The 13,198-nt window shown below is 44.9% G+C and overlaps 1 protein-coding gene across 1 annotated transcript in view; it reads right to left on the reverse strand.

Annotated features, from left to right (window-relative positions):
* LOC310779451 (uncharacterized protein) overlaps window positions 1–8,726 on the reverse strand; it is a gene marked incomplete at its 5' end in the record, with an annotated part of 33,043 nt that extends 24,317 nt beyond the window's left edge. Inside the window, 4 exons of the mRNA XM_083639984.1 lie at window positions 2,678–2,787; window positions 3,120–3,274; window positions 6,944–7,133; window positions 8,705–8,726. Of these exons, the coding sequence (XP_083496110.1) occupies window positions 2,678–2,787; window positions 3,120–3,274; window positions 6,944–7,133; window positions 8,705–8,726 (477 nt within the window). The remainder of the gene's footprint in view (window positions 1–2,677; window positions 2,788–3,119; window positions 3,275–6,943; window positions 7,134–8,704) is intronic.
* Between the last annotated feature and the right edge of the window lie 4,472 nt (window positions 8,727–13,198).

Raw genomic sequence — 13,198 nt, forward strand, 5'->3', positions numbered from 1 at the left:
CATATCGGCTGTGATTTGGTCTAGTCCTGGACGTCACTGGAAGACGTCATCACAACGTCATCATGACATAATTTTGCTTGTGGGTGTTGTGTCATAATGTATTTTGGAGGGTCCCCCCTATCAATTCCCGAATGGTCAAAAATGGTTAAGTGCCCCCGCAACTTGTTTCCCATGTGTGTGTGTGTGTGTGTGTGTGTCAAGAGTCCTGCGCGGCTCCAAGACCCGGCCCCACGACATGCAATACCAACCCCGCTCTACGAACCCGCACATATGATCAATCAGTACCGCAACCCACCCAACAGTCCATATAGCGTCACACAATGCACGGTATGCGCATACTTGAAACAATGCCGGTTATGTAAACAAAGCGGAAAACGTGTGTCAGAAACTTTTCTCCTCTTCCCTCTGCCTGCATCTCAGAGTCAGACCAGCTGCCAGACACACCCCCTGCCAGACACACCCCCTGCCTCAGTCTGGGTGCAACAGAAAAACATACATGGCTCCTACGTTGTTCCACTCATTTTTACCCGCCGCCCCGACCCGGTCATTTACAGAAGTGTATTTTTTTACCCGCACCCCGTGTTTTTTTGCGGGTACCCGGTGGGGCCCTGCGGAACCCCGACCCGGTGCAGGACTCTGGTGTGTGTGTGTGGGGGGTGGGGGGGTTGTTGTGTCCCCCAAATTCTCAAACCAAAGTCCGTTGATTTGGGGTCACCGCATGAGTTTCAGTCATGTGACAGTTTAAGATTGCGGCACTTAAATGAGAGTTTGCTGCCAAGCTTAATTTGGTTAATGTTTTAATCAGTGAGACGGTGACCGCCCCTGACTGTCGAGTCCTGGCTCTCTGGGAGAGTCCCTGATGCAGATGTGGCTATTAGTGGCTACGATCTTTTTAGAATTGATAGGAAATCATTTGGAACGTTGGAACTCATTGTCATTTTCACTAGGAGGTAGAATTAACACCATTAAAATGAACGTGCTACCTAGATTTTTACATCTGTTCCAGTGTATACCCATCTTTTTGACAAAATATTTTTTTCTGCTTATAGATAAGTTCATCTCCTCATTTACCTGGAATAAGAAAAATCCACGAGTACGTAAGAGCATTCTACAGTGACACCGTGTACATGGAGGATTATCATTACCCAACTTTCAATATTATTATTGGGCAGCTAATATACGGGCTATGTTATATTGGCTTCAGGGACACTCAACTTGCTTTGCCAGGAGGCCACTTTTGCAAAATGACAGGAGGCCAGGGGCCAGTTAATAAACAAACATTAATAATATAAAAAAAAATTGTAGCGGATTGTAGGTAGGGTGTAGGGTGTAGGGTGTAGGGTGTAGGGTGTCAGCCGGAGTTTAGTCTGACAATTTTATGCACACAGGATAGGTAAGTTAAGTTAGTTCGTACATAACTAAGTACGTGGGTGGTGAGCAGGTGGTGATATTTGAGAATTTATCTGGAGCTCAGTCAAACTTTATAGTTTTCATTGTGAGTTAGAAAATGGCCAGGGGGCCACTCTGCACCCTATCGCGGGCCGCATCTGGCCCCCAGGCAGCAAGTTGAGTATCACTGGCTTAAACCATCACAGGTTAGCCAAATGTCTCTGTCCCAAATGGTTGCAGCTGGAAAATACGTCATGTGGGCCTGCCTCTTTGTATGCTTTACTTTGCTCCAAGTTGCCGCTGCCTGAACATTATATCCAGATACTCTGTGAATCCAGTAGTTAAACACTCCTTGAAAGTCTGGGCACAGTTTAGATGATCTTTTTCACTCAATAATCTATCAGTGAGTGCCCCTCTAACAAGAAACAATGTGTTTAAACCCACTATTATAGATGGGTTCTTGAATACCTGGATCGAGAATGGATTATTCAGATTAAAAGACCTATATGTCATTTTTTCCCCGAATATTCTAGAAATACCCATTGCACCTCTTGCTATAATAACGATATTTGGCATAGATGATGATAGTTGATATCGCATGAGCTCCCTCTCAACCAATGCAGTAAAATAATGATAGCCTTTGCTACGCTTCTGGCTAGAAGACTTATACTCCTTAAATGGAAAGGGTTTTCAATCACCGGGTTAGAGATCTTATGTATCATCTGACCCTAGATCAGGGAGATGCTTGTCTATATCTCGTTGTTGGAGCAATTTAACAATGACAATAAATATACTTGAACTTGAACTTGAACTAGAACATTTTTGATATGCTACAAGGGATTGTGCTCTTGACTTTTATACCATTTGGCAACCAGTTCTGGACCAGGTAGAGAAAATGGACGCTTCAAGCGTCTCAAATATATAGACTTGTCCCTCCCCCCCATATTTATTGATTTTTTATTTTTTTGGTCTTAGTTTTGTTTTTTGGTCCTTTTTCTTTCCTTTCTTTATTTCATTTATGTTCTTTCTGTGTCTATTTGTTTATGATGCTTACCATGGATATATTGTGATGTGTGATGGTGTAATAATCTAGCGGTACTTGCGGGATGGGATTGTTTAAATTTACCAAATGCATTTCAATTTGTATTTTGAATAATCTGTAAAAAAATAAAAATCCTTTGAACACATAAAAAACAATTGATAGGAAATCAAAAGTTGGTGGGGTTCTTATTATGCAACATAATATTTGTTCTAGTGAATCAGAACATAAATGATGAAGAAAGGATACCTCAGGTTTAAGCGGCCAGCCACTGGAATTACACCGCAGTTTGACTTCGATTGGACGTAGCATGAACGATCTGGCCCCCAAGATTTCAATGTGCGGCTCAGCCACCTCACCTGAATACAGAGGAAAAGATGTCATCATGTCAGTGTGATTAATTTATCTCAGAAAAACAATGTTTTGTTAACCCTAAACCTAACCCTAACCCTAACCCTAACCCTAATTAGTCTATGCCCATGACTTTATGATGATGACAAAATGATCTCATTATCTTGACAGTTTTTGTTTTCCCAAGATAACAACGGGAAAAACTAAATTTGTTTTCTCGGTTTAATGAGGTAAATAACAGGATATCTTGAGAAAATAAAAGAAAATGAACTTTTCATGATGGAAAACAGTGTGAATAAATAAAAAGGTAAATAAAAGGTATTGATCTTTGTGTTCTTACCCACGATTAGCTGCATGGTGGCTGTTCTGGGAGTGGTAGGTGGCAGCGAGGAAACGAAGCAGCTATAATTCCCTCCGTCAGTCAGCTTCACACTGCGGAGCTTCAGAGAGACGTTTCCTCTGCTCAGCTGCTCCGAGAACAAGCTGGTCCGATTCCTGCAGGATGAACCAAGGCCATTTATTCTTCACCTGTTTCCTTCAATGTGATTGTATGTATGTTTACAGAACCAGCTGGTATCTAAAGTCCACAGTCTTTCAAATGTGGAATGTGAAGCTACAGTACATGTTATAGAGGTCAACCGTCATGTGACGTCTCCAGCCCCAGAAGAGAATTCACCATTAATTTTCTCCATAGACATTTAAGGCTGGAACCAAGCCAACCAGCGACCCACTGAAGCAAAAACAAAAAATTTAAACGGGGGGGGGGGGGGGGGGATATTTTTCCCCTGTTTGTGTGTGTCTTTGCTCCAATTATGGTCACTCACGATTCAGTAGATCGCTGGTTCCTTAAAACTCATTCTATAAGGATTAAAAAATATATATCTATGGAGAAAATGAATTGGGAATTCTCTTCCGGGGCTGGAGACGCCAGGTGACTGTTGAGCTCTACAACCCCAAGGTGTAACAGTTATCAATATTTGATTGGAAGAAATGTTTGTCGCCCCTGAGTGCCGGATGGGTGAGTCATCAACAGAAATGTGCTGTTTACCGGAAAGAGACTGCAGGGGGAAACAAAACAAAGCGCACAAAAAAACGCTCCGTGCGCTGTGTTTTGTGCACAATGGAAGCGCTGTATGATGCAACGGAATTCCACATTACCAAAAGAGGGATTAAGAATAGCTCATTTGAATGTTTGCAGTTTACGAAATGGGCAGAAGAAAGAATTCCCGCACACTATCCAGTTACTGGCAAACTTTATTAAACAACGTTTCGGTCACTCAGACCTTCACCTGATGACGGTCTGAGTGACCGAAACGTTGTTTGGACTCTCTCCTCCGACGCACCTATGCATACGATTGTGAGGGTGTGCATTGGCTCTTCTTTCATGTTTTGCAGGTTAAGAAATAAAATACAGGACATTTCAGAAATTATCACAGAACACAGTTTACACATATTGGCAATCTCAGAAACACATTTAGATTAAACAATAAACAGTTCTTTATTGAGCATACTGTAGATGGGTATACTATTTATAGACAGGATAGGAATGCAAATGGTGGTGGAGTGGCAATTTATATTCAGAGCCAAATACCAGTAAGAGTTAGGGATGATCTAGGTACTATAGGAATTGAAGTAATCTGTCTACAAGTTCAACTGCCTTATCTGAAGCCAATGCTTATTGGGTGTTGCTACAGACCATAACAAAAAGATAAAGTCCGCACACTGAGGCTCCATCAATGTTTTTTTATTTGCAAATAAAAAACCATTGATGCTATTAAACTATCTTGCAACAGTCAGATTGACCAATAGACTACTTGCACAACTCCACTACTTCCTGAAATGAGTAGGGCATCTTGGATTCCTGTCCTACACTATTGGATGAACTGATTAATGTCAGGTGTGCCTGACTGCTGCAGTCACAACAAAAGTGTGTGGACAGGAAACCAAGATGCCCTACTCATTTCAGGAAGTAGTGGAGTTGTGCAAGTAGTCTATTAGTAGTAAAAATGGGAAGAGGTATGGCTGCAATAAAACACTGTCATAAATTCATGCCTAGCCATTTAATAAAACAATCACTGCAAGCTTTGGTGTTATCACAGCTAGATTATTGTTCAGTAATTTCGTCAAATACAACAGAAAATAATTTAAACCGGTTACAGGTAGCTCAGAACAGAGCAGCACGTATTGTTCTGCACTGCCCATATCAAACGAGTGTAAGTATAATGAATAATAATTTAGCTTGGTTAAGTGTAAAGAGCAGGTTGCATTATTCTCTAGTGTGCTATGTGAAAAATATCATAACTTAAACCGCAAAAATACTTTATAGTAACTTGTAATTTTTTTCAGATAGTCATAATTATTCTACTCGCCAGTCGTCAGAAGGTCGTTTTTTGTTGCCTCCATGCAGAACTAGTCTATTTCAGAGAACAGTTCATTACAGAGCAATGGTGGCGTGGAATTCATTACATAATTTTTTGATTTCACAAAGTAATAAAACATGCTTTAACAAAAAACTAAAATTATATCTGTTTTCACAAGTGTAAAATATAACATGACCTTTGTTTTGAGCTATTCATTTCATCACACTATTACTTTATTTGATTTCTGATTCAGTGGATGAGTTGCAAAGGGATTTCTTTTCTCACTTATTCAAAAGATGAAATTATTATATAGAGCAATTGTATGTATTAGATAAGTTTTGAGTTCGTGTTTGTGGTTATGTGTTTTGCTTTGTGTGTCTAAGTTGTGGTAGCATGTATGAGTATGAATGATACAGATATGTATATTTGTCAATTATGTGTGTATGTGAATATAATGTATTTTCTGAATTGAAGTATTGTAAATATTAATGTGGAGCCCAGGAAGAGTAGCTACTGTTTCCTTACAGTAGCTAATGGGGATCTAAATAAACAAACAATTACTTTACATTGACGGAATATGCAGAAAAAAAACGTCTCTCATGCACGAGTGCACCCCACACAGCCCAAGCGCATAGACTGCATCAAGTCACCCAGAATGTAAGTAGGTCGTCTGCTTTAGCTCTTTCATCATAAACCCTCATTGTAACGTTAACATTTTGAGTAATGCTTTACAGTCACAGTTTCCCTCCATAATCTTAACATCACAATGAGTATTTTCATACGTTTGCGGCTTCGTTTGTTAAAACACCTTTTTCTCCTCCAACGTGCATCAGTAAAGGCTATTTACTTGTTTAAATTACATTATTTTGAAAGTTTTAACCGGAAGTTTCCATTTTGTTTTGGTTGGCCTGATGCTGGCCCGTCTGAGAACGGAAGGGAAAATAAGCTTTCGGCAGGACATAAATACAATCATTTCAGATGCCCCGTTTTCCTCGTTTTCAGGTTGCAGTTCAAACTGATTATTGTTTCTGCTGATGCTAATCAAACCAAGTGGTGTCAGGGTGACTCATATTTAAAGCTGGAAATACAGTCCAGGGTGTAAAAAAACTGAATTCTCCTTTAACTTTTCAAATGGTCCTATGGACAAGGTATACATTTTGTAAAGGATTTAACCTGTCATGCACACTCTTTAACCATTAAGGTAAAATCAATCAATCAATCAATCAATCAATTTCATTAAAGCATCAGGGCCTGTGTCCACCTAGCGTCTTTTCCTCAGGTCCAGCGTCTTTTTTCAGTTGTTTCCAATGGGGGGAGAGCGTATGCGGGCGCACACGGACGTCTAGAGAAAGTGCGCAGCGCCCAGCGTCTATTTTCAGAGCGCTCCAGCGTTTTGTGCGCCCGACTCCCAGCGCTTCCAGCTGAAAATAATTTAACTTTTCAGAAAAACGCTGGTGTCGGGTGCTCCTTTTCTGCCAACTAATTATATGGAGAAACTATCGCAAGAGACGGAAAGGCTCAATTGTAGGAGCAGATTGGCTAGACACTTAATATTTCTGGTGAGTGTTGTGCTTACTGCTTTTAATAACGTAGCCTACCTGTGTTGTTAGCTTGCTAGCTGTCAGCTATCAAGCTACTACCGCACTGAACTAACGTTAGTTTCAGACTGCTTCCTTGTATATTGTGCGCTGGGATCAGCGCTCCCCAGCGCACTCCCAGCGTTTAACAGTCGGAAAAAGACGCTAGGTGGACACAGGCCCTCAGTCAACTTTTAATCTAAACTGTGATTCCTGACAGTCTGTACCTGTAGTCGTCGTTCTGGTTCTGTAGGGCCTCGCGGCCATTAATGAGCTGGTAGATGTCCTTGTCAGTCCTGGTCCACTCCAGTGTCATCTGCTCAGCGCTGACCTCCGGCTCTATGTGACATGGCAGGATGACATCATCGCCGGCCAGCGCTATGATTGGCTGAGACGGTCCCTGGACTTTGTGGTCTCCTGGATGCAAGATGATGTTGACAGTTTACGACAGACCAACAAAAGATATTAAGATTCTTCGGTGGAAAGAGAACTAGAGGGTCCTAATGCAGCAGAAGTACTGTAAACTAGATTATTTAGATTTGAACATTAAATGACAAAATAGTGGATAGTGCTTTACATTACAGCTCGGTCATAACATGGTAATAGTGTGATAATGAAGAGGTGATAGGAAGTCACCATCAGGCGCTCTCTGATTGCTAATGCCTTGCAGTCAATCAAAAGGGGTCTTTATAGTGGCTGCCAAGCCAGATTTCACCCCTACCTTAAATTTCTTTCCCCCATAATTTCACATTTTTGTATTTAAAAAATAAGCCCTTAACCTGTAATTGATGCACACCTGGGGTAAAAAAAGGTAGACGTAGTCAGCAAAGATGGATGATTTAATATTCCATAGCTCTGACCTAACCAAATCCAACTGACATCACTATTGTGAACGCAAAACAAAGCTTCAAACACTTCTGATATGATATGAGTCTATGATATGAGCCTATGGCTGCTTAGTCTGCAGATAAAACACAATGACAAAAGGCATAGTAATTTAGACTCTTATTGTCATGTTACTGGCAACTAAACCTGGGGCCCTATCTTCCCCCCTGGCGCTAAACTGGCGTTAAACGCAAAAAAAACACGCTTTGCGCCTGACTCGGGAAGATAGCATCATGTTTTTAGGCCCCGAAATGCGCTTTACGCTGAAGAGGCGTGGCTCAGTGCCAGAATAGGCCAGAATGGGCGTTTCTGCCTTAAATACCGGCCTAACGCTATCTTCCCCCCTGGCGTTAATTTAGCGATTAGCGCTTTTCAAAACCAGGCCTTATTCACTGCGCTGGCTCCCCTACCAAAGTCACACACAGACACACACGTGAAATCTCCCAGCATGCATAGAGGCTAATACATTTTGACAAGAAGTAGCAACCAAATCAGCCTAAGAAGGCTAAGTGGTAGATAGAAATAATATTTATGTTAACACAACATGCAATTCTAGAACATTTCAATATTGGACAAAATAAAACATAAAAATCAAAACACAACCCTATGTGAAACATACATGTAATCCGTGTAATGCGTTATGCCCGCGCCACTGCGATATCGTCACTTTTGCTTTGTCCAGCAGCCTTTTCAGACACATTCTGTTTTTCTCTTGACCCTCGACAAGCTTCGGTTAGCTTTTAGCCAGCAGTGACACCTGTCTCCTCGTGTTCCATCAACCCAAACAGGAGCGGCGGACGAGGACTGCACGACTTGTCGAACCAGCCCTCTTCGCCAGCAACGGCAAGACCCACTGCGAAAGCTAAGAGTTTTCTCTCGTGCTGTTACAGCTAGCTTGGTAGTCTCTTAGCTAGCCAGTCTGTGGCTAGCTATTAGCTGTTGAGTTAAAATAGCCTGAGCTAATTACCTCCCTGGCCGGGGTTGTGTATAGCTAGCTTAGCTGCCCGCCTAGCGTTAGCATCTACTGTTGCCTGCACCGTAGCTTGTAGCGGTTGCTAGGTAAGCCAAAATCACTTTGTGCTTTTTTCTTTCGCCTCGCTGACCAGACTTTGTCCACGGACCCATCTCGCCCAGCCATACAAGCGAACACACTGTTCCGCCGCTGCAGCCGCTGCAATGCCGAGATGGCTACCGACAACTAGCACGAGCTGTGCATGTTGTGTCTGGGGCCTGAGCATGCTGAGCGCACTTGGGCGGACCCGCACTTTTGCAGAAAGTGTGGTGCACTCCTCAGGTCGGCGCGCCACCATCAGGCTGCTACCGTCCGCGGGGAGATGCCTTCCAGTGGCTTGCCCGTTGGGGGCTGAGCTCCCGCTCGGGCCCCGGACGATGCCACCTCCCGCCCGGCTGGGCTTGGAGGCCACGCCACATCTCAGGCTTCATTGGAGTCTCGCCCAATGCAGTGGGGCAACTCCCCGGTGACGAGGCTGACGCGGGCAGCCTGGAATATGACCGCGAGGACCTCGTCGTGGTCCAACTGAGTGACGAGGAGGAGCAGGTGGGAGCAGGAGGCCGCTTCGGCCGAGGACGAGGCCCGCGCCTCCGCTGGCGAGCCTTACCAAAGGCAGTTCAGGGAGGTGAGGCCCCGTCTGGCCTCTTCGGGCTGTCGGTGGAGAACATGGCCCAGCAGCTGGAGAGGCAGCGGCAGGACTCGGCGGCCGTGAGATCCCTAGCTCATGCCACGTAGGCAGCGGGCTCCGCTCCGCCCACCAGCCGGTGCCGGACCGGGCTTGGGGCCACTCTTTGGGGTCCGCGCAGTCCCAGTCCCCGGCGCGTGTCCTCGGGCCCCGGCCAAGGCACGGGCCCGCCCACCGGTGGAGAGCCAAACCGCGCCCGCTGCAGAGTCCTCCTGGACTCCGCGTGCACTCCGGCTGCAGCTGCAACAGTGCCGCCAATGCCTGCGCCAGGGCAACCGTCTGCCGCAGGCCACTCCGAGCGCAGCCACTAGGCCAGGCCACATTTAGCCTGCCTTCCTTGGGGGAGGGGGGGAGGTGAGCGCACTGGCGTCCGTGCCCAGCACCCGACGCCGCCATGGAGCTTTCAAGAGGCCCATGCCTCCGGAGTGCCCCCGGCCGGCGAAAGCCGCCCGGCTAGGAAGTAGCCGATGGAAGTAGCCGATGGCCCTGGCACAAATGCCGCGCCATCGTCCTACGCGAGACCGTCGCTATCCAGCAGGATCTCTGCCTGGAAGCGGCTGTGCGCCCCTACCCCGTGGTTGCTTTGCACCATCCGGAGGGGCTATGCGCTGCAGTTTGCGGGCCCCCCCACCCGCCTTCGATGGGATCCCTGCGCTCAACAGGGACGAGGGCTCCGCGGCCATGCTTCAGGAGGTCTCCACCCTCCTGGCAAAGGGGGCGATACACCTGGTATCGGAGGCGGGGAAATGCGCGGGGTATTAGTACAGGTATTTCGCCGTGCCCAAGAAGGACGGCTCCATGCGGCCCATATTGGACCTCCAGCTTCTGAACAAGACGCTGAGGGGTACGAGTGGGACCCGTTCCATTCAGGCGTGTCATCCGCACCGACGCCTCCCTCTGGGGCTGGGCCGCGGTGTGCGACGGCCTCTCGGCAAACGGCTGGTGGGAAGCCCGGGAGTAGGGATGTTCATCAATAATCAAAATCAAATAGGCCTAGATGTGCTGAAACTATAAGATTGGATTTCACTATGTGGTCGCAACCAGGTGAGGGCGCAATGGGATTATGAGACAGAGAAACAGAACACCTCTGGGTGCATGGGGCTATGGGCATGGTCTCACTGGGCTGGCTAATACTATTATATATAATAGTATTACTATATATAATACCATTACTATATTACTATTAATATATCACTTTTAGCAGTAACTCAGTAATCTAATTTATTACCAATTGGCAATAGGATTTCAGTAATATTATACCAGTTACTTTGTCAAGTAAGACAAGTTACAAATGTAGTTACTTTTTTTTTTTTTTTAATCAAAGGACATTTAAATAAAGATACAATCATCATCAAATTGTGTTTTTTTTAATGCAAATAACCACTATAGATGACAACAACAAAGGGAAAGGATAACATTTCTAATTTTGGACGATTTACAGTAGCTACACTGACTTCAAGATGTGAAATTATTTTTTGCGATGATTCCGGTCGGGCAGCGATGTTATTCAGCTACCGCTGTTTTTTTGGTGAAGTCGACTACCTAACGAGTTACTCTGTACACAGACAGTAATATTGTAAAGTAATGTATCACTTAAATGAAAGTAACTAGTAATATACAGTAGTAGTATATTACATTTTGAGAGTAACTTTCCCAACACTGCATGTTTACTTCAGTTACATGACACACGTCCTGAAAGGGGCTAACTCACCTGCTGATTGATTGTTCCTGTAGAGTAGACTAGAGTAGACTACACAAAGGACTAGGCTACTTTATCCGCTGGTCTGTAGGCTTTTTTCACTGCGTTGAGGTGGTTAAGAAGGGATCTCATTAAGAAGGGATGTTAAGAAGGGAGTAATTCAGGTTTAACCAAATCACATTAAGGAGCCCTGGCAGCTGGCACGCACGGGAACACCTAAATGGAATGGAATGGAACCATAATTAATTGTATTGGTTACACTTGCTTTACTTCCTGCTTTTACCACCTCAAAGCGGTTGCTGTGAAATGGGTCTGTAGATACTTGTTTAGATGGATGAACCCCACAGGCCGCCCCTTCCAGAAATGTCTAATCACTGTCTGGATCTGTTGTTGCTGTAGTAGGCTACAAAGAGCCAGTAGTGAGGAGGAGACAGTTCTAGTGTCTGATCCAGGCTACGTTAGTGAACTCAACTCACCACCAGAAGTGCAACTCGCTCCATACAGCAGAATCACGCAGAGTCTCAGAAAGCTGCAGGCGACAAACTCCATGTCCTCAATGCCGATGAAACGTCCGTTTGAAGTGGCTGAAACACCCGGAGCGTCACACCCTGGTCACACCGAGCACTGCTCGTAACAGCAACACAATTTAACAAATAATGGTTAAAATACACGAGTCTAACTGAGTCTGACTAGTAGGCTACAACTGCGCTTTGAAAACGAGTGAAAATAAATGCTGCTGCTGAAAAACAAAGTAGATGAATGATAGTAATTTGAGTTCGATCAGAAAGTTTTGCTGCGGTGTTTCCTGATGCGAGAGGATGAGGAATATCAACTTCATCACTTTTACTTTCATAATCTCATGGCTCATGCAGTCCAACCCCCTTTCATGACTGCTGACAGGCCACCAGGGGCAGAGCCTGTGTGACTCTCTGTGAATGAATCAGTGGATGGAAAAATAACTAGAATGTTCTATACTAGCCTACATAAAAAATAATGGTAGGCTACTTCAGGGGTGGAACAGCGATTTTAAATGTGCTTTTCTTCTTGAGAGAGAGAGTGTGTGTGTGTGTGTGTGTGTGTGTGTGTGTGTGTGTGTGTGTGTGTGTGTGTGTGTGTGTGTGTGTGTGTGTGTGTGTGTGTGTGTGTGTGTGTGTGTGTGTGTGTGTGTCGTGGGGGGGGGGGGGGGGGATAGACAGGAGAGGGGGTGATATCTATCTAGCCTATATATTATTTGGCAAAATTTGGCAATGTGGGCTCTGTTCTCCGTTTCAGTAAACCAATCAAACTATTGTGGTGATAAAAAATAACAATAAAAATTGCATTACACCGTTTTTTCCCCTTGTGTTTTATAAACTAGATAGGCTACTCTTTCATCCACTTTCACCACTCTCACTCACAGCCTCTTTACCATGGACAGTACATAATCTCTTTACCCACCCCAGTGGCCGTCAGCAGTCATAACAAGGGCTTGGTGAAAACGAAAGTTGGAGTTGATATTCCTCTCGCACCAGGAAACGCAGCAAAACTGTTCCGATCAAACTACTATCATTCATCTACTCTGAATTGCAGCAGCAGCAGCAGCAGCAGCAAAATCAGTTATTGGTCAGACTTATTTATTCTAACAACACAGAATTGTCTCGGTCTGGCTGCTCGGTGATGTCAGCCTCCGGTTGAGTTTACTTCAAACTAGTCTCGCAGTGCCAGACCAGCCAGCCGTAGATGATATCCGTCGCTGGAAGCTTGATGACGTCGACGGTGGGTCTGTCTGACTACGTGAGACAACTTCAAACGGACATTTCATCACATTGAGGAGGACATGGAGTGTGTCGCCTGCAGCTTGAGCCTCGTCGCTGTAATCCTGCTGTATGGAGCGAGTTACACTTATTGTGGTGAGTGCGTTCACTAAAGTAGAGCTGATGATGGATGACAGTGACACACTGGGCTGTTGGCTTCAGCATGGGCGGATTTTGAGTCCTATGTGTTCTTGGCAGCGGCGGGGGTGACAGTAGCGGCGGCCGCGGGTGCGGAGAATCGATCAAGGGAGAGGCAAAGTGACCGCCTACTTCCTGCTTCAGCACTGTACCAGAGCTTTTCATCCGCCATTTATTTTCCCATAGACATTTCGTGAAATGCCTCTAAAAATAGTTTTACTTGTTCAAACCAAACGGTTCAGATATAGGCTATTAAGAAACAGGAGAGAC

This window comes from Poromitra crassiceps, assembly GCF_964638095.1.
Source record: "Poromitra crassiceps genome assembly, chromosome: 7".
NCBI classification, from domain to species: Eukaryota; Metazoa; Chordata; class Actinopteri; order Beryciformes; family Melamphaidae; genus Poromitra; species Poromitra crassiceps.